At 42.7% G+C, this 21,071-nt stretch overlaps 1 protein-coding gene across 8 annotated transcripts in view; it reads right to left on the minus strand.

The window, feature by feature from the left end:
* TSPAN4 (tetraspanin 4) overlaps positions 1-21,071 on the minus strand; it is a 693,477-nt gene that overhangs the window by 163,454 nt on the left and 508,952 nt on the right. The window contains exon 1 of one of the 8 annotated variants that reach the window (XM_075928233.1): positions 3,769-3,927. The exons of the other annotated variants lie outside the window; for them this stretch is intronic. Within the exon in view, the coding sequence (XP_075784348.1) occupies positions 3,769-3,906 (138 nt within the window). The 5' untranslated portion in view covers positions 3,907-3,927. Of the gene's footprint in view, positions 1-3,768; positions 3,928-21,071 lie in introns of those variants that run through there. 8 annotated transcript variants of the gene reach the window in all.

The following is a 21,071-nucleotide window of genomic DNA, read 5'->3' on the forward strand; positions in this document are numbered from 1 at the left end:
TGTCAGATTTAAATCCCTGAAATCATTAAATTTACTATTTTAAAAATCCTGTGACCCTGAAATTGATCTAAATGGATGGTGAAAGAGCCCTAAACATAGAAATCAGCTGCTTCCCAATGGGAAGAAAGTACCCTGGGATTAAACTCACTAAAACCAGGCATGAGGATGCTGGAGCGCAGGCTTCCATCCTGGCTACACAAGCGAGTACCTACACACTGACCATCCTTCTCCCACTATCTGTTTTTTTCAATGACAACAGGCTTCTGCCCACGTTTTTAGGGGTAATGGGAAAGATGGAAATGGGAAAGATGAAATTGCTAAGATTCCTGAGTGAATTCCTGCCTTCACACAATTACAAAGTTTGGAATGACCTTGCAGGGACTGGAGCTCCCATCACACAGCATGAGAGCTCATATGGCATTTCAGGAGGGAGAACTGCAGTTTACCCACAACATCCCCTTTTTTCTCTGGAGAACAAGAGGAGGAAGATGAGAAGATCAAATGACTTGCAGGAAAAACCATATGCCTCGCGTTATATTTGGGATGCTCTATAACAGTGTGTCTAGACTACATCCCTCACTCGACACTTCGAAATTGCAAATGAAGCCGGATTTGAATTTCCCGTGCTTCATTGCATAATCGCATCATGGCACTCAAGGTTTACAGGATCTTTTGAAAAAGGCTTCTATTTTCAAAAGAACTGTGTCTAGACTGCGGTTTTACTTTCAAAATAGCGCTTTTTTGAAAGAGCGCCATGATGTGATTATGCAAATGTAGCTTGGGAAATTCAAATCCCGGCTCATTTGCGATTTCGAAGTGTCTAGATGTACTCTTTAAGACTATTCTGAGAATCAAGCTTATAGGAGGAGAAGGACAGATTTTGCCTCACACCCCATTCTATAATAGAAGGCAGTAGCTCACGGACAATAAGAAAAGTCAATTCTTTTTCAAGTTTTGTGGACTCTTGTGCCCATCACAGAGAGTTTTTAAAATAAGATTCAATTATTAGTCTTATATGAGTTATTCCTCTGTTATTACTGGATATTTAGGGTCACTCATTTTCCACTTTATTTCTGCCTGAATCAGATTGTGGGTCAGATTCTCAGGAATACACCAGTGTAGCTCTGGCTTCAGGGGAATTCCCATGAAGTGCACCAGCTGAGCATTTGGCTCTGAGTGTTTATCAGGGGGAGATGAAGGGAGGTGAGCATCTTTTAAATCAGTGGGTGGTGACAGAGCCATTTTAACACGCTTTGCAGCAGGCTGACTAATCTTTTCTTCCAAGCCTGCTCTTTGTAAAGCCAAGAGAAAAGCAAAAGCACATGGAAGCAAGACCAGGCTTAGATGCAGGACGAGATCACGTGCTCTGGGACAAGCCTGGAAAGTCTTGAAAAGAGAGGAAGCAGAGATGTGCCTGCAGGGCTCCAGAATCAAGGCTGGGGAATCCTGCAAAAGGAACTCATTTGCACCCATTGTGGTCCAGTCTACATTGTTAAGATGTGGTTCCCCTGAGACGTATGGGATGCTCTGCTGCTGACACACGTGGTTTTGTTCACATAGTCCAGCAATGCATGTTTGAGTCCCCCATGCATGAAAATAAGACTATGAGCTGGATTCTCAATTATATTAAGCCTCTTTAAACTATGCTGGCTGTGAAAAAGGGACTCGAAGTGGGTGTAATAGGTAATTTACTCTCACTAACTTCCCTTTTGTCAGGGGGTGGGCCCCGGTTCTAGAGCAGACTTGCCCTGAGTAGGGGGAAAATAGGGCCCCCTGGCCTAGTTCCAAAGTTCAATGCCCCTTGCTCAGGGGAAATACGGCCCCCTGGCCTAGTCCCAAAGTTCTCAGCCCTCTCCAAGGGCAGGGACAGCCTTCTCTCCTAGTTCCTGGGTTAGCTCCTTTCAAAGTCTGGGAGGCTGATTTGTGGTGGGGTGGGCTGGAGAGGGAGGGGGACCTGGGCCCTCCCACTCCACCGGGTCCCAGCCCCGGGCCCTGATGGCGGTGAAGGTTTTCACTGCCTGGTGGTGGGGACGCCTGCAGGAACTCGCCGACCTCCCGGAGGCCAATCCTCCGTCCTGGGCTCTTCCCCAGTGAGCAGGATCCTCTGGGGGCTGCTCACTGGGTCAGACCCAATCCAGCGCCCTCCACCCCCCGTGCTGTTGCTGAGGCTGCGGCTGGGGCTACTCCCGGGATGTCTGGGGCTATGGGTGCTGCTCCTGGGGTGGCAGCAGCGGCGGCAGCAGCAGCAGGCATAGCTTCTGGGGCAGCTCAGAAGCTCCTTCCTGAGCTCCTGCCCCTCCGGCTTTTCCCCCTGCCTACCTGCCTGCCCGGGCTTTTATCTCCTGCCTAAGTCTCGAGCATGCCCAGTAGGGCAGTGGGGGGTGGGGCCCGTTCGGCCAGCTGGGCCAGGGGAACTCCTTGGGCTTCAGTGCGGGGCAGCGCCGCCCTGTCATACTTTTGCATTGCCTGTGTAGCATAAAGGGGCCTTTGTGGAAAGAAGAATCTAGCTTATGTTTCTAAATCCTGACACTTTAAAATCCGTTGTGCCTTAACTTATATCCCCTTTCTCCCTTCTCTACTCCAAAGTTACTCTTCAAAGGAAAAAAAAGCTTTCTCCCGCGGAGCAAAGACATTTAGCTGAATGGTGGCCAGCTCTGTGTTGTTCATAAGCCCTAATGTACAGCAGCTTGCTCATTTTTCTGCCAAGTATGGGTTCCAGTAAGCATGTCGGACCATTGCAGTATTCTGCTTAAAAGTATCTCAGTAACAATGAAATTCATTTGTCTTTTAAATGATTGGAAATGCTCAAGAAACATAAATCATCCTCCTCCCTCCCTTCTTCTCCTCTCCTAGCAATGCATATTATATATTTATATTACCACTAAAATTATGCAATCATAAAGGTAAGCTTTGGCTGCCTTTGAAACATTATGGCACATAAGTTATAGGCTCAAAAACAAAGAAAAATATTGGGGAACATCAGATACATGAGAAGCATAAAATTAAAGATGAGGTCATTTAAAAGGCTGGAAGCCCTCCAATTTTCCTGAAAGACAGACAAATGTAGTAAGGGCACTGGAACACTGTATCCAATTGGGGACTGAAAGCAGATGAGATTTGGACTCAGTATTTGCATTTAAGTTTATTATCATGTTGGTGTTTCAACTCTCAGTCTAATTTGCCTTTTTTCCTTCTTAATTAAAACAGTGCAACTATACAGCCTAAGTTTTTTGTTCTCTCTTTAAACACGTATTGCAAATATTTACACTTGTTTTAAGTTACAATAAATCACTACACTCCAGGGGCTTTGAGTAGGATGTCAGTCTCCCTCAGAGATGAAAAGAACAACAGATGAATAAACAGAAAAAGAAATCTCCCCCACCACAGGGAGGGGCTGTTCCAGTCCGGCTGGAGAAGGCCCTGTCTGCAGGGTGCCTGGGCCTGCTGTGGACAGCCCATGTCCACAGCAGGCCCCACGGTGCTGGCCCCTCTGCCTGCTGTAAGCAGGGAGTTGCTCCAGCCCCTACCAGCTAACCAGAACCAACACGCATCACCCGTTAAGGTTAATACTCTAAGAATAAGACAAGAGACAAAAAGTGGTGACAGACAGATGGAGGGGGCCCAACACAACACTGGTCAGCATGATAGTGCTCACAGCATACCAGTGGCATTGCAGGCCTCATAGAAAAGGAGAGATTTAAAGAAAATGACATGTGTCCCTTTAGAATGCCAGCCAGAACATCAGGTGGTGCACTCCAGAGCCCTCACCGTGTGCTCTGTCTGTCTCCAAGAGCCAGGAAGAGAGGAAGGGGCACCAGACTGTCTGGGTGGCGCAGGCTGTCCCACCCCATCCTTTCTAGGAGTGCAGAGATGTTTTCCCCTTCCCCTGTAGACTCCTCTGCACATTTCCTTTCCCAACTTTGTTTCTCATCCTCTTTTTTCCCTCTGTTTTAATAAACTGATCTTTGTATTTTGGTGGTGGTTTATTGTTGATCATTAACTAAACTTGCTTACTTCCTGGGGCCAGGTAAAAAATGCACTGAAGTCCATGGGAGCCATTTCACTTTGGATCAGACCTTTGACCACTATGCAGGGAGAGAGTGGGAGACACAAAAGATCTGGTATGCTGAATTCCAATCAAATGAAACATACCGACACAGTGAAAGTCTTGTCCTGTGACTGTACACAGGAATGAATTTTTGGTTATTTGCATATTTTAATATGACAATTCAGTCATGGGTTAATTTACTGGAAAAATGAACATTGTGGCACACTTAGAACAAAAAAAAACCCAACAACCCTCTCTCAACTGAGAATGAAACATGTGTGAGATCATTGCTAGTAGAATACTGTCACATCTAAAATGTTATTTCCTTTTATCTTCCACCTCAGTTCATCCTCCCGCCCCATCATGCATAAGCAGCTTTTAAAAGTTCATTTCATGCGAATTGCTCACTGGGGTTATGTCTGCACATGAAATCTGCCCTACACACTGTTATTAGTAGTGCTTCATTCATTGCTTTTCATCACTGGGACACAGAAGCCGCACACTTTGTAAAGGTATGGGGACAATGCCTGTGTCATTCCCACAGTGTCAAATTAAAAATGTTAACAGAGCACAGAAGGCTTTTCTCTGCAGCCATAGAAACTCTTTTCCTTGTACAGCCAAAAGAAGGGGGGGGGGGGGGGAAGCTTACTGGTCCTATGCCAGGAAAAGAATATGACATGGAATAATGATCAGAATAATTTTTACATGGGAGAGTTTATTCATTCAATCAAAACTGATGTGTAGGAGCTGCATGGAAAGGAAATGTAATGAGAAGGGCCAGTCTAAATATTCTCACTCTCTTTAAAAATACACCTGATTTGAGGAGAGCTGTTTTAAAATAACTGATAAACTATGGACGATCTGGATAACAGAGACTCAAGTTATTTCTTTTTAAAAGAGAAGGAATAAAGCAGCAGTGCTAAGCAGCTCTGTTTAGTCCCCCAACAGACAATAAATGCAGTTAAGCAGGATTAGCAGAGGAATAAAGTCTCAGAAAGTGGACTTGTGGCCAGGTCTCCCTGGGTGACCTAATACTTAGGTCACTGAATTAGCTGGCAGAAAAGGGGGGCAGAACCCTGCCATTGGTGCCCCAGGCTTGGAACTCTGGCCCACTATATTAGTATAGTCCTTTAGTTTGGGGTGTGGCCCCAAGAGTCCAGACTCCCCACTTAGTTAGGGTTTCTAGGAGGCTTCCCCCTTTGTCCCAAGAGAGTGGGGTTGGGAGCTTACTTGCTCCTACGGCTGGCAAAGTGGTCGGGCTTTGGTTTGTGTCCTGCAGAAACATGCTCCTTTCTCCTTGCTGGTGAGCCCCTCACTGAGTCAGGCTCCTTCCTTTTATCCTCCCTCCAGGCCTGGCATTGGCTACAGGTAAAGCAGGGCAGGGCTAGTGGGGCAGGGCTAGCAGGGCCAAAAGGCTTTGTTTAACCCCTGATTCCAGGTCCTCCTCTCTTCTCTCCCTCACAGGACTTTTTCAAGCAAAATACTTTTCAACTTTAATCTGAAGGGACGTTGTTGAATGCCTATCACACGTATCGCTTCTGACTCTCAGATACCTGCAAACCAAATTTACCTTTGCTCACAACTCAATCTGTTTCCTTTTGCTGTCTTGGGCCTGATATTCTACTCCTATCCCACAGTTTTGGGATTCCTCTAAAGTCAAGGTAATAAGTAAACCCCTGCATAAAACCTTTATAATAGAGTAGAAAATCAGGCTCATTTATGGTACTCTTCTGCCTCACCTAGGGTTGCCAGATGATTTAACCAAAAATACCAAACCCCACTTCTCCCTCTTTCCCCCGCCAAAAAAAAACACCGGGGAAAAAATTCTGTTGAGGAAAAAAAAGGGGAAGTCCAACGTTGTTGAGAAAAAGAAAAGGACCCCAGGACCCCGAGAGTTATTAAGCAAAAACAATTTAAAAATTAAAAAAAAACCAGCATGGCCCCTTTAAGAAATGCTTTTGAGGCTTTTTGGCTCTAATAGGCTGCCAGCGGCCATCCACCATCTTGTCTTCCTGCTCTGGGCCAGACAGCTCCCCTACGGAAACAGGTAAGCATCAGGCAATTTTGCCTCCTGACCAGGAAAAAAATCAGAAAATACCAGACATTTTAGGTGTCCGGTATTTTCTGACTTTTTTACCGGACATGAGGTGAAAATACCAGACTGTCTGGGTCAATACCGGACACCTGGCAACCCTAGCCTCTCCAAAAAATTCAACTTGAAATTCACGGGTCATATTTTGTTTACATTATGCTTAATAATTGATTACAGCAGGTCTGTGTAGTCCTGGGAACAACATTAGTGAATTTACAGTAACAGCTGAGGTAGAACCAGCAGGGGCAGCAAAAAACATAGCGGTTCTGGAATATTTTAAAATCTCCAGGGCCCTGCCAGCAGGGAAGAATCCTATAGATTACAATGGACCATTATACCTTTCTAGGGAAAGATTTAAAATGCTACCACCTGATTCTTACCTTAACTTCCTTGTGCTTTTGGAAACCTCCCCACTATAGGTGGGTTTTTTTAGGAGAGGGGGTTGTTTTTTGTTTTGTTTTGTGGGGTTTTTTTTTGGGGGGGGGGGTTGTTGTTGTTTGTTTAGGGTTTTTTGATCCATCCTATAACTCTAGTAGAAAATCAACACCCTTATTACAGGATAAAAGGGATTACCCTACAGTGACACCATCAGGAAATAAATGAAATATCTGCTGAAGTACAGTTTAGTCTGAAACTACAAACACTACTATGTCTTAATCATAATTATGCAGCTATGTCAGGGTGTCACTACCAAGTTTGTTCATATTCCCTAATCCTAACTGTGCATTTCCATCACTTAATGAGTTTGGAGAAAAAAATTAATCTTTAACCTTAACTCTGGATTTTTTGGGTTTATAATGATTATTTTGGGGACAGTTGAACCTCTTCTGTAATGTTTTTGTCTGCTTAAATCCAGGGTAGCATTTTTGTCTGTATGTTGCTTAGCATGTGAAAGCTTGTTGTCCAGACACAGGGGTTGGATGTTCAAGTGGTTTTAATGATGCTCCAATGGAGAGTGCTTCTGCTTAGCAATACAGAAGAGGGTTATCAGTGCAGCAGTCAGGCATAATGGACTGTCAGCCTTGCTGATCCACAGCACACAAGATAATGATAACTGCTTTACTGTCTCTTGCGCTTCCTGATCTTCATCATTACACAGCTCTTTGTTTGCAAAATACAGGTGGAAATAGGGAGAAACAGGGAGAGCATTTAAGCAGTTGGAGTACATGTGTAATTTCCAAGCTGCTTTAGTTATTAATAAAGGCTCTTACTTCCTTGACCTAGGAAACCTATTTCATCGTCATCGCACTATGGAAGATTATCATTACACATACGGGAGAAAAGAGTGGAGAAGAATTAATAGGCTACATGTGGACTTAATGCAGGGATGGAAGGTGAAAAGGACTGGAAATAGTGCCAATGTTTATAATTAAATGCAAAGGCTCAAGAGAAACAACTGGCAGTGAATAATATGGCTTGCCAGACTCCCCGTGTGATGTTGGGCAAATCTCTCTGCTCCTTGCTCCCTCAGCAGTAAAATGAGGACAGTCGCACTTCCCCACCTCAAAAGGAGTGCGATGAAGATAAAAACGTTCAAAATTGTGATGCCATCAGATACTACAATAATGGCAGGCACACAGGCACCTTGGATGGCATTTTCTCACTGATTCCAACCAACCCAGTCAAAAGTTATTCTCTGATGGCTGCCTGGTGACCCATGTGGGATGAGTTTTGGAAGCCTTGGCCCCATGATGGGCATTACTTCACATTTGTGTTGGAAAGTCACACCAGAGACGTTCCGATGGCATGGACACAAAATCGGAACTATTACTCTCTCACTCCCAGGTGGCCACACACAACAGTGGTGAGGCATACCAATGGGGAAAAGTGCTTGCTATCTATTCTGTCAGGCTACGTCTACACTGAGGAGCTATTTCGGGATACCAGAAGTATTCTGAAATAGCTATTCCGTATCTTTAAAGCAGCCCCTTATTTCGAAATAGATTCTGCGTCCACAAGGGCTAAGGGACGTTTCGGAATAGCACTTTATTTCAAAATTACCTCCAAACAAGCTACGCAAATTGCAAAGCTTATTTCGAGGTAAGGGTGCAATGCATATGCAGCCTAAGTGTCCCCCATTCTGTAAGTGTCCCCTAGAGCATCAGAAGACTTCAACCCAAGGTCTTCCATAAGCCTCAAATTCATTTAAAAACGATAACAAAAAATCTTCCAATTTGCCTGACTTGTGCATTCTGTTCATCTTACTTTCAAGCTTCTTCATTATAAAATTATTTCCCTTTCAGTCTCATCCATGGTAACTAGGGATGTGAAAAGTTAGCCAGCTACCAATAAGCATCACCTTTAATAGATGATGCTTACTGGTTCCAGTTAACTGGTAACCAATGGGGGCTGGAGCAGCACCCTACCTTTCGCAGACAGGGGGCTGCTCTAGCCCTGCAGGGGGCTCACCGCAGACAGGGGCTGCTCTTGTCCAGAGCAGCTGGGAGTGGGAGCTCCACCTGGCCCCCCACTTAATCGGTTACCTGGTTAAACATTAGGTTAGCCTAATGTTTAACCGGTTAACTGATCAACTGAGATTTTACAGCCCTAATGGTAACCCAGTTTTCTCTTTGAATGGATCAGTTGGATTTCTGCTACTAAAGGTATACTTTGGTGACCAACTAGCCTGGCACACATTTCTTATTTGTCTGTCTCAACCTACTAACCTGCTAACAGGGAGTTGTAAACTGTACAATCCAAAATTGAACAACCCAACTCAACCCACAAATCCACTAATATGCTTACTGATGGGGAAGGGGTATTTAAAATAATAGGAAAAGGTGGCATGCCACCCTTATGAGACTCTTTAAGGACACCATTATTCATGTTATAGGTTTTTCTTCTTACAAGCATATCTGTGGGAGAGCGGATATGACTGCTGAAGGAAAGGAGGTGGAGAGTGTGGAAAGGAACATAGACAACTGAGTGTGGAAGGTCTGAGATGCAGTTCTAAAGTTAGGTGATGTGATGGAAAACGCTCCTCTCCAATTCAGTGGTAACCAATCAGACTGCTCTGATGGTGTGGCGAGTTTCTAGCCTCTCACCCGACCAGGACAGCAGAGCATGAAGTAAAATGTAGTGCCTAGAACTACACCATTAGATTCATGGTACCTATAGCAGTCTGTAGGCATGGGTACAGTGGTATGAAAAAAGTATCTGTTTTGAAAAAAAAACACTTTAATATTTCTAAAATAACTCTTCTGTAAAAGACGTGGCATATGCTGAATACATGATAGGGTAGTGTTGTACGTTATAAAGATTTTATACTTGTTTGGGATGATATACATAACTTGATATTGCCATGAAACTTTTGCCAATAAAACTCATGGCAATAAAAATCTTTTTATACCATGCCCTCAAGTATTCTCTCTCTGTGTCTAATTATATAGACAGAAATAAAAGAATGTGATGAACAGAGGACATCAGTGAGATATTGCCATTTCTAAGTTAGATGTATCAGAGGACATAAACCAGTCAAAATTCAAATAGCAGTAAAGTCAGGGAGGTTTAAAAATGATTATGGCCAATAGATCAGTGATTATCACTCCAAGAGCTGCTGCCTACTACAGCAATTAGCTGCTCTCACAGAGCTACATTAAGGATAACAGACATGTGAGCTGGTATAAAATATTCTTGAGAGAAATGGCTCATGCGACAGTTCCTCTCTATTAAAACAGATAGCCAAGGAGAGCTGCTTCCTTAGACCACTCCGCAAAGACTTCTGCGTTAGGAGCCAAAGATCCTGGATGCACATACTCTGCCTTACGTGCCTTATATTTGATGCCTTATGTGCACAGCTCACTAATGACCATGTTCTATTATATACGGTCATTTACTCTTATGCATTCACGTTGCTAATATCCCATAGAGTATTTCGTTGTGCAAGGTGTGACTGAAATATTAACGCAGGATAGTATGAGAACAAAGGCAATGCTGATCAGAAGGCAAGAAGAAAGCTACAGTGTGGCCAAACATTTCCATCTGCTCAGAAAACAAATTGAATTTAGGGGGCCTGATTCACCCCTTCTGGTGCGCAGGTGGCTGGAGGTGACAGAGCACCCTTGGCACATACCACCAGGTCCAGGGCAGCTGGCAAGGTGAGGCAGCCTTAAAGTCCATCTGGGGATTGTGCATAGTAGCCCTGCTTCTGAACGCAGCCACTGGACTGCACTGACCTGCCCCCGGGCAGGCGTATAAGAGGAAGAAGAAAGCAATGCCTTCTCACTTTGCCTGGCTGGCCCCGTCCATACTCTGTCCCCAGACACCCTCCGTTTGGTGGGTCTCTCCCAGTCTTCTGGGGCTGCCTGGGCTTCAGTCCTGCACTGCTAACCTTCCCCGTGCTGCATGGGTGAGGGGGCTGCTCGCCTGCCTCCGTGCCCTCCCCATGCTCCGGGAGGGCCAGAGCCACATGTTGCCTGCCCTCTCTGTGTTCAGGGGGGAACAAGAGAAGGAGAGAGCCATGGGCTGCCCATGCTCTGGAGGGGCTGGGCCACAAGCTGCCTGTGCTGGGGGTGGAGCTGGCCACCCATGCTCTGGAAAAGTTGGGGAAGGATGTGGGCTGCTTGTGCTTTGGGGGGAGGGGCAGGCCACCCATGATGAACAGAGGCGGGGGGGGGGGGAGTGTGGACTGCCCATGCTCAGAGGGGATTGACTGTAAAATGGAGGGAGGCTTGGCTCCCATGGGTGCCATGGGCAACAGTGGTGGGGTCTCAGGCAAAAGGGGCAGGGCTGGAGGCTTGCCTCCCCTAGCTGTAGGTTCACCTACTGCCCATGACTGCCACCTCCTTTAATGGATCACTATGTGCCTTTGTCCTTACCAAACACCTTTATGCTGCGCTGGTCAGCTACAGCCCACTTTGGCAGGCACTCTGTACTGCTGCAGCCTACTTCCGAAAAGCCTTCTCATGGCTGAGAGCACGGCACCTTAGGACAGTACAGCAGAAGTAAGTGCACTCTAAATACAGATGACTTCACTTTCAACATTTTGTGCTTTATTTTACACCAAGTTGTTGCAGTGTATGTCCTATTTTCCCTGAAGACTCTTCACTGGATATGCAATCAAAATGTTGGACTGTACTATCAAAGGACAGTTAAAAAATAGAAGCAACCTCATTTTTTCCTGTCTTAGATTTTCAAAAATTGCAGATGATACTTTATATCTGTGGGATCACTCTCTCTCCAAGCAGACAGCACAAGAACATTGATTGTCTCACTGTTTTTCAGCAAGAAGCCCTTAACTCTGGAATTCACATGCCTCCCTTTTCTGACTCCCATCTGACATTCAGGGAATGCAACAAAGTTGGAGGAGGGACAGTTTGGTAAAGGGATGGTTAAGCTGTATTAATCTTTATGCGGTGAAGGCTACTGGAGAGATCAATTTTTTTTCCTAACATTACTAAAATGTATTACTGTATTTTAATGGCTAGGTAAAAGGACAGGCATTGTAACATTGTATGTGAAGTTATCAGATTCCACTTCATGGTATTACAGGTCTGTCCTCACGTAGACAACAGAGTTTTACAATGTTTCATGAAATACAGCTTAACTGTAGTGTAAGAATGAATATTAAACTCTGTCCATCATTCTTCTCTGGTTAGCATCAGGGAAACTGCTTGTGTCTGTACCTGATGTCAAGACAGAATTCTTGTGAGTCAGCATGACCACACTGTTGCTCTTAGAAGTCATTAGAATATAAATTGTGTTATAAAGAAAATCTGATGAATGATTCTTTGTATATGAATAGATTGATACCTTTTATACGGACAATTGTAACCCTTTTCCCATATATGAAATGACTGTGTAGTTCCTGGGGAGGGGGAGTGAATGAGTTTGGAATGTGTTTGGAGAAGAAGCGTCAATATACCATAAATTGAGGCCCAATACAAAGCAAACCGATGGAGGACACTATGAACAACACAGCCTTGAAATAACACAGATGTCAGCACCAACATACTTATGTCAGCTGGCAAAGAAGAATGACTTCCAGATAAACAGATGTTAAAATGGTGATTGATTAATAACTGACACAGCAAAATGTATAGACTTGAATGGGAGAAAAGTCCTTTAAAATATAGGACATCTTTCATGAATCTCCGGGTCTTGTCTTGTCAAGATTGTAGCAGCGGTCCAGATCAAGAGAAGCCCCTGATCCTCCCCCTTGCATTTAACTTACCTAGCCAGACTGGTAAAATTAAGCAATGACAAGACTATATTTGTGTGTGTGTGGGGGGGGAAGTAATGTATGCATATGCATAACAGAGCAATGTTACACTGTCAATAAATATGGCATTTTGCCTTATCCCCCTAAAATGATCCTGTGAAATTCTTTAAAATATAACACTCGGAAAGGAATGTTTGCTCTGCTTAATTTGCATTTAAGCAGCAAGCAGAGTCCTCAAGCAGGGAGTGAAACAAAGAAAGCTCAAACAGGTGAGAAAAAAGAAGCAGGGAATATCCTTTTACAGAATCTACATGGCTTCTTTGTCTTCTAGTACCCAATTGGAAATGTTTTTCAAGAGTGGAGATAAATTATAAAAGGATACTTCTTTCTCCCTCTGCTCACTGCATTGACTACACCTGAAGCAACACAGGTAGGGTTGCCAGATGGTTTCAACAAAAGTACCAGACACACTTGACATTACATCACAATCTATATTACATCTTATTTAGAAAATACCAGACATTTATATTTTCTCATTTATATTTTCTCAATTTGTCTCCTGAACCGAAAGCTCAAATACTGGACTGTCCAGTTCAAAACCAGACACCTGGCAACCCTAAACACAGGAAGCATTCGTTAGACTCTGGGAAGGGTCCTAATCTCAGGATTTGATCAGTAAAACCGCTAAAAGCATGCGGTAAAAACTTTATTTGAATCTGATAAAGTTAAGTTAGTATTAATGAATATCTTATCTTTATTTTTCTTATAACCATTTCTGATTTGTAAGCCTTTTTACTTTTGCTCAATTAAAATCTCTATGTAGTTAATAAACTTGATTTATTGTTTTATTTGAGCCAGTGTTTTTAAATTGAAGTGTCTGGGTAGCGTTATTTGTGGGCATTTTATTCTCTTAAGGGACTAACAAACAAAATATTTTACACTGTGCAGGAACAGGATGGACTCTACAGGCCATACATTTTTGGGAAAATCTGAGACAAGCGGTGTGTTGGGGATTACCCTGCAGTATGATCAAAGCTGGTGAGAAACAGATAGCAACTCAAGTGTGGCTGGCAGGCTCCAGTTACTCAAAGACATGCAGGGTGTGACCTGCCTGATGGAAGACTTTTTGTGAGAGGCCTAGGTGGGAGCTACGCCAGCAAGCAATGTGAGGCACCCAAGACTGCAGGGTAGGGTGACACAGCTGCTTATTAGTCTGGATTTGTATCCTGGTAGGTCCCGGTGCATGTTTTTTAAATCAACATTAAAAATAAAACAACATGTATCTGTGACTTTGGCTTGAATGGCATTATACGAGAATGAAACTCTATTATGTCATGGTACGCGTCTTCAGGATACCAGGGGAGATTATTTGCTATGTTGTTGTCAGTAGTTTTTCCTGTGGAATCCTGTCACTCACTGATCTCTTTCCTATGGAGGAATTTCTATGCGGTAACACTCATAATCAGCACACGAGTAGTGCAACAGAGAAAAGAAATGAATACATGATAGAGGAAGTTCACAGGATGAGTAGCATTTGATTTTGATGTATGCTTTGCCTATCCTCTTCATTACATTTAACTGTGTGCTGATGACAACTGCATTCATGCATACACTCGCTTGTATGTTTTGACAACTCATCTCTAAAGAAATGAAGATTAATGTTCCAGCAAAAACTGATCTACAATAGTTGTTCTTTGCAACACTTTATATATTAAAATTTTCTGGGTATGTGGACTGATTCACTTGGCTCAGTATTTTATGTCTCACCTGCCTTTAAATGGGAGTTGTGAACACGGTGACAAATGAATAGAGAGGTTTTTAAGTACCTCACTATTCCCTGTTGAAACTCTATATATCCTCTCAGTGAATCACAAATGATATCTTGGTATTGATGGTACACAAGAGGACTCTTTTTACTCTCTCTCTCTCTAGTGTTGATAAAACTAGGGTTGGTGACAACGAGGCAGTAACATAAAAGCTGTACAGTACAGAATCAGAAATCTGGCCCCTTCTGGTCTACTACTCAGCCCAGACCTGAAAGCACAGGTACCATGAGTTTGACTGAGGGAAAGCACTGAGAGACAAAATACCGAGGATCTACTTACTACAGTGTACTGAAAAATGTCTCTGACAAGACCAGAAGGACTTCACTTCAGCATTTTGAATCTTGGCCTTTTATTTTAAATTACAATAATAAAACCACCACCATACAAACCGTTGGGGCAGTTACCAACCATTATTGTGTGTGCATACTGTAGATTGTGTTTGACAGTAATAGCTGTTTTTTGCCTGAGGGACAATACAGTTTCTGAGATTACACCACTAGTTATTACACAAAGCAGATTATTACACAACTGAGTTCACTCTTCTACAGTACAACAGCCATGGGTCAAGAAGTTACTTTATACTCTGCTATAAATACGAAGTAAATCTTACATGAGTTCTCACGAACAAACTCATGTATGCTAAGTCAACCATTTTGAGATCCTCGCATGTCTGACATGTAGACATCTATTATTTTATTTGCAAACTACTGTGAAGAGAAACCTCCTCTGAAACCAGTGCCTTTTTAGTTTCACATTTCATAAAGCAGAGGCCTCTAAGGCACAAATTCAGCAAAACATTTAAGCATAGGTTGCATTCCATCTCTCTTCAGAAAAGCTTTCAAGTGTATGTTCAAGTTTAAGCATATGTTCAATGGTATTTAAGCAAGGTCTTAAAAGTTAAATATATACATAAGTGTTTTGCTCAGTAACAATGGTCTACTAAATTGGGCCCTAAAGAAATAGCACAATTACTGTCTTGCCTTTTCCACCCTTGTCTTCAACCAGTATTTTACTGCTACTTTTTGCCATTTGTTCTCCTCTACAATCACTAGGGTGTTTTGCATCTCAGGACTCTTGCACTGGGTGTTCATTTTGCCTAGTTCTGCAATGGCCCGACACAATTTTCAGGACACTACATTAACCCTATAAGTCACTTGTGCAGGATGTAAAAGTCACCCCACTGAAATTGGGAAAATCCTGAACAATTTGGGCTGCGCAGCATTGTCCCAAAACATTGCTCTAATGATAATAAAATAAGAAAAAGACAAAGGAAACATCCTACCTGCAAAATTAAATGTGTCTGATTAAATGAATATATTTGGAGACAGATGTTTCTCTGAATTAACACCTGCCACCCACTTGGTAACACTGATAGCTTTTAAGACGTTCTAAAATGGAAGATATCACAACAGTGAAACAAATTTAGTGTTGCTAATTATACTATTAATAACACCGAGACTATCTGCTGCTAATCTTATTGATATAAATAGTATTATTAATTCCATGAGGCATCAGCGCTGATGTTGAATGGCAGTGTGTACAGTAATCTCCCTTAATGACTTGTTATGATTATGGAGAAATATCACCTCCTCCCAGCTGCACCTTGCTTGCCTCAGGCATTAATTACAGAATTGTCTTTGCTGCCTCTCAAACACTTAACCAATGAAGAGACATGTATTCTGATTACATTTTAAAAAAACTCTAAGATTGCAAAGTCAAGAAATGCCAGAAACAAGGTTGCCTATGTAACCTTAATTTGCCCCCTAGTATACATGTATTATGGTGTATGGTCAGTGGAGCAACAGCAGCGCCATATCCCTGGAAGAGGTAGGGCCTCCGGCAGAGGGGGAGGAGCCAGGGACAGACAGCCCTCAGTGCTGCTTGAAGTGCAGTGATGTGCCTCTTTCCCCCCCGACAATCCCTTAACATTGTCCGGAGCACACAGCACAGTGATTTAAAGGTCCCAGGGCTCCGGCCACCACTGCTGCCGCTTTAACAGCAGCAGCGACCAGACCCTAGGGCAAATCTCCCCATTCCCCACTCCCCGTCAGCGAGCCTGTCTATGGCCATATGTTATGTTTTCCACAGGACTCCTGACTCATTTAATGGATGTGTCCAATATTTCTTTGTATCCTCCACATTCAATGTGTGGCCTGATTTAATGCACACCACCAGTACCCTGCACTGGTTGTTGCACTGGGCATTTCAGTGGTGCTCTGGCCACAGTGTCTAAGTGCTTTGCAAACATTAATGAATTTATCACATGAATATTAGGAAGATGCAGGGACTTAGACACATCTGGGTCTCTTCAGTTGGCCACCCAGAAAATGTAGTACAGTGACCAACTGAATATTTCTCTCAACATGACTTGTCTATCATCATATAAGAACACTATGGCAGAAGCAGGAATAGAATCAATTTCCTTAACTGTCTGACCAGCTTTTTCCTCCCCCTTTCTCATTCAATACACGCCCTCCAGTTTGTGCAGCAAATGAGGCAGCAGTTCTAGATGTAATGGCCTAATTAATTACACAACCCCAACTGATTTCTAGAGCACCATCTAAGCCATGCACTGAAGGAGACAGGGGCACTGTGGAAACTAATAGTATGTGACTATGAAATGGAAGACTGCATCATACACTCGCATGTTATGTCTGTAAACTGTTGTCTGATTTTGCATTGTCTAGCCTTGCCCAGCACTGCCAACCTGTAAAACTGTGTAACTGCATAATTTTATTGGATAACCTATGAAATCCGTGGTACTTACTAATGTATACAAGCTGTAAGTTGTCTACCTTTTTTAATTCATTTCTTTATGAAAATTAATAACCAATCATAAAATATTGCATCAAATGCATTTGTCCAGATGGGCCAATTAAAAGTGACACAGGCACCTTTACCTTAATTTTTAAATTTCCTAGCTGTTGAGTGCCTAATTTTGCACCCTTAATAATATTTAATGTAGGGTATTTTTTTTAATTAATATTGACTGAATCTTGAATGTTTCTCCTCCCCAGGGGCCCAAGCCTGTGCTTACTGCCTGAGAAATATATTAATAGCTCACTAGATTGCAGGGGCATGGGAACAATGTGTATAGCGAGGTTGCTGAGAGCCACTGAACCAAAGTGTAAATCTTGTATATAATGGAAACGATTTCAAGCCGGTAGGTACAGCAGCACCCCTAGTTCCAAGCACCACAATTATTAAAACATAAAAGACTGAAAATTCCATTAGGTGGAACAACATTGACCCCTCCAACTTGGGTCACCAGATGGGTTCAACAGCACAGCTCTCTGCCACCTAAGCTAAAAATTAAAAAGTAACAGTAGTAGGCTGTTATCCACTATGGACCTATCACTAGCTGGGGAATGCCAGAGTATTCAGATATTTACTGAGAGCAGAGGAATGTAGAAACTCAGGACTCTGAGGTTCAATTCAAGATTCTGTATCATAGTGGTCAGAGACCTCTCTGCCCCTGTCCCCTCAGGCTGTTGCTGTGTGCTCCTATCCACCACCTCTCCCACTCTGGTTTCTGCCTCCCTCCAGTTTCCTCCTATCCAATTCCCTACTCCCCTCTGGATAATCATCCTCTGCTCTAACCAAGCCCAACACACCCTCTTCTGCCCCCACCTTCCAGCTCTTACAATCCGCTTTGCTTTTTCCTCCCTTTCTGTCCTATTTCTCATGTATCTGCATTGCAGCATGCATGCTTCCTCCTTTTTCTGCTTGCTGCCTGGCAGCAACAGGAGCACTGATTGCCCCTCTCTCAGGTCTGGGGTCTGAGGAGTAATTGCAAGAGGAGTAATTGCAGAAGAAGTTTTGTTCAGCCCTGCAGCCATTTGCTGGAGCATTCCCAGTACAGACAGAATCTTCAGGGAATTTGGCTGCTAAACGATAACAAGTCCGAACTGAATATGGGTGAACCCATTTATTTCAGAGGCTTACAATGTGTTCAAGCTAGGGGCTTCATAATAGCAAGTTGCGATGCTAAGTTCCTCTCAATGTCCAAATGGTTGTGAGCCTACCATTCTGTAACTCTTATCAGACCTGACACACTCATTACCCCCAACACATCATGCTGTTATCATAATATGCATCTAAAGGGTGTCATACAAGATATCTTTTGTAAACTGGTGACATGCCGGTCCTAAAAAATCCTTGCATGATGTACACTGGGGATGTCAGCAAGGATATGTTCTGAAAACATATTGCAGAAACATGCAGAAGACCAAGTTATAAACCAGAGCACCACTTTGCTGGGTCAGAAAGTCCCTGCCCAGGGATTTTTCTGATCTTTCCACAGTATCTCTGCAGGGGCTGAACAAGTCCTCTACTTAGCAGGGAAAAGGAGCTGATAATTGATGACATCAAGAAGGCTCCGGTGTTTAATGCCTATGTCTTTTCAGTCTTAGCTAAAAGGTTAATGGTGACCAGATACTCGGCACAATTAACATTAATGAAGGAGAAAGAATGCAAGCCAAAATAGGGACAGAACATCTTAAAGCAAATGTAGGCAAGTTACATGTATTCAAGTCAGCAAGGTTTGAGGACTTTCATCCTCAGGTACTTAAGGAACTAGCTGAAGCAATCTCAGAACCATTAGCAATTATTAAGATTTTGACATGGATATTTTTAATAAAGTCATGGGCAGGCCACAGGTAATAAACACAAATTCACAGAAGCCTGCAACTTGTCCCTGACTTTTAATAAAAATATCCAGAATTAATAACAGTCTGGGCCTGCGCTTTGGAGGTCTGTTTTAAATTATGACCACATTATACAGTAAAATGTGAGCCCGAGATTATCAGAAGTGACTCGTGATTTGGAGTGCCCAACTTGAGATGTCTAAATGTGGCTTTTTTTTTCAGAAGGCAGATGCTCGACACTTTCTAAAAACCAGATTCCTTGCATATGTCTCCAGCTGTGCAGCTGGAAGTTACAAAACTCAAAAATACCAATCACTTTTGAAAATGTACAACATGGTGTTTACTCACTTTAGTAAAAATCATGTGTACAAAACTCCTATTCTTCTTAATAGAGGGAAAATTGTCAACCTGTTGTACCCAGACAAAATAGATTTAAATGAAACAGCTATTTAAATCCTTTTGTGTTAAACCCAATGTCTATGCAAATCCCATACTCTTATTTCATATTTGAAATTCCTGAAAAGATGATTCCCCCATTTCAATAAGAGAAGTCTGCAGCCTCTTGACAATCCTGTCTTATTTATAGGCAGATCCCTAAGCAAATCAGCAAATGGGTGATGAAGGATGCACATTATCTGATTCCAGCAAAAGAATAGTAAAACCTCTACTAACAGTCATCTACTATTCATTATAACCTGTCCTAATGGCCATTAAAGCTCAATTCCAAAAAGGTTTCCTGCCCATAATTACACTGAGTTATGTAGACACTTGATATGAGAAACAGAAAAGTCAACAGTCCTGTTAGAGAAAAGAAACTGCCCCCCAGTAAAAAAAAGTTTGGCCAGGCTGCTCTTAGTGGGCTGCAGTACTCCTTGAGAGAAACCGGCCACACCCTTCCTGCATACCATTGCCTTTAGAAAAAAGGAAAGGTGTGAAAAGGGGAAAATAGCCTCAGACTCTCCCACCCGTCACCTTGGCGTGAGAACTGCGGGGCTTACCTAGTTGCATGAAACCTGCACAGTTTCGGCCCAACCCCTGGGACACAGACCCCCCCCACTTGGTGACCATTGGGCCATATATGGTAATATGCAAGCACAGGAAAGCGATGTGCAGATTTGGGGATAGATACCCATCGCACAGTTCGCTCTAGGAGGTCTTCGCAACACACGTACCACCGTGCGTGTGCCTTCTCGTATACTTCCAAGCGCTGCCGGCCTGATCAACCGACCAGCCACCTCCCCCGACTCTCGGGCGTAACCAACGCCTTTGCAACCGAACCGATATCTGTGAAATGTTCCGTGTGCTGTGTAAGTTGGTATGTATGATTTGATTTTTTCTTGTTGTATAAACTTAGTGTTGTAGTTGTTTTTGGGTAGTACATAGAGTTTGTAGTTATCACTGTTATTTAATTAGAGTAATTGGATATTTTAAGATTAGAGACTATTCCCCTTGACATTCTCATCCTTATATCTCTGACACGTTTAACTAGATATCGTAGAATAAATATAATAAATACTGTAAATTCATTATTAACACGGTCTATTACAAATCTTAGAATAAATACTATAAATTCACCATTGTCATAAATAAATATTTTTTATTTGATAAAACTGTCCACGTGGTTCTGTCCTTCCCCCCTTGGGTATTTATCATCGGACCTGTGATTCTCGCGACAAGTCCCTTGAGTGGTCATTGTTAAATTTCACTCTAAGTGCAAGAATTGATTATTTCCTCACCAATTTCATCTGAAAATGTTTCATTTTAAAAACATCCCTTTTGACATTTCATCCAGCCCTCCTTCCACATTATTTCAACCATTTTTGATAGATACAGACAAACCCTGAAAAAAATACACTCTCTAAAAATAATGTACATGAAGGCTTGTTTATGGGTAGGACCTTTAACATCATGTTTTGTTTGTTTTGTTTATTTTCTTCATTCAACTTGGAAGAATCAAGTTTTAAAAATCATCTCATTTAACACACCACAGTCCATTGTCTATAAGAGGATGTGTTTACTCTGAAGTGCCCAATAAAATACCTAAAGGATAAAATGACATATAACTTTTTTTTGTGAAAAAATATCTTTTTACTTTGGTGCGCATGGTGAAGCATTCAGAGCAAATCTGAAGCTGTGCTTCAAATCTGTTACATTCTTTTGTAACAATGGCTCCACCTACTCCAGTCCTAAAGGTCTACATGCTGCAGACTGACAACATGGAAAACAGACTTTGTGGAGATAGTTACTACAACAATGGACAACACTTTGCTATACTGGGGAGCAGAGGCAGGTTCACTCT

Source organism: Pelodiscus sinensis, chromosome 4, assembly GCF_049634645.1.
Source record: "Pelodiscus sinensis isolate JC-2024 chromosome 4, ASM4963464v1, whole genome shotgun sequence".
NCBI classification, from domain to species: Eukaryota; Metazoa; Chordata; order Testudines; family Trionychidae; genus Pelodiscus; species Pelodiscus sinensis.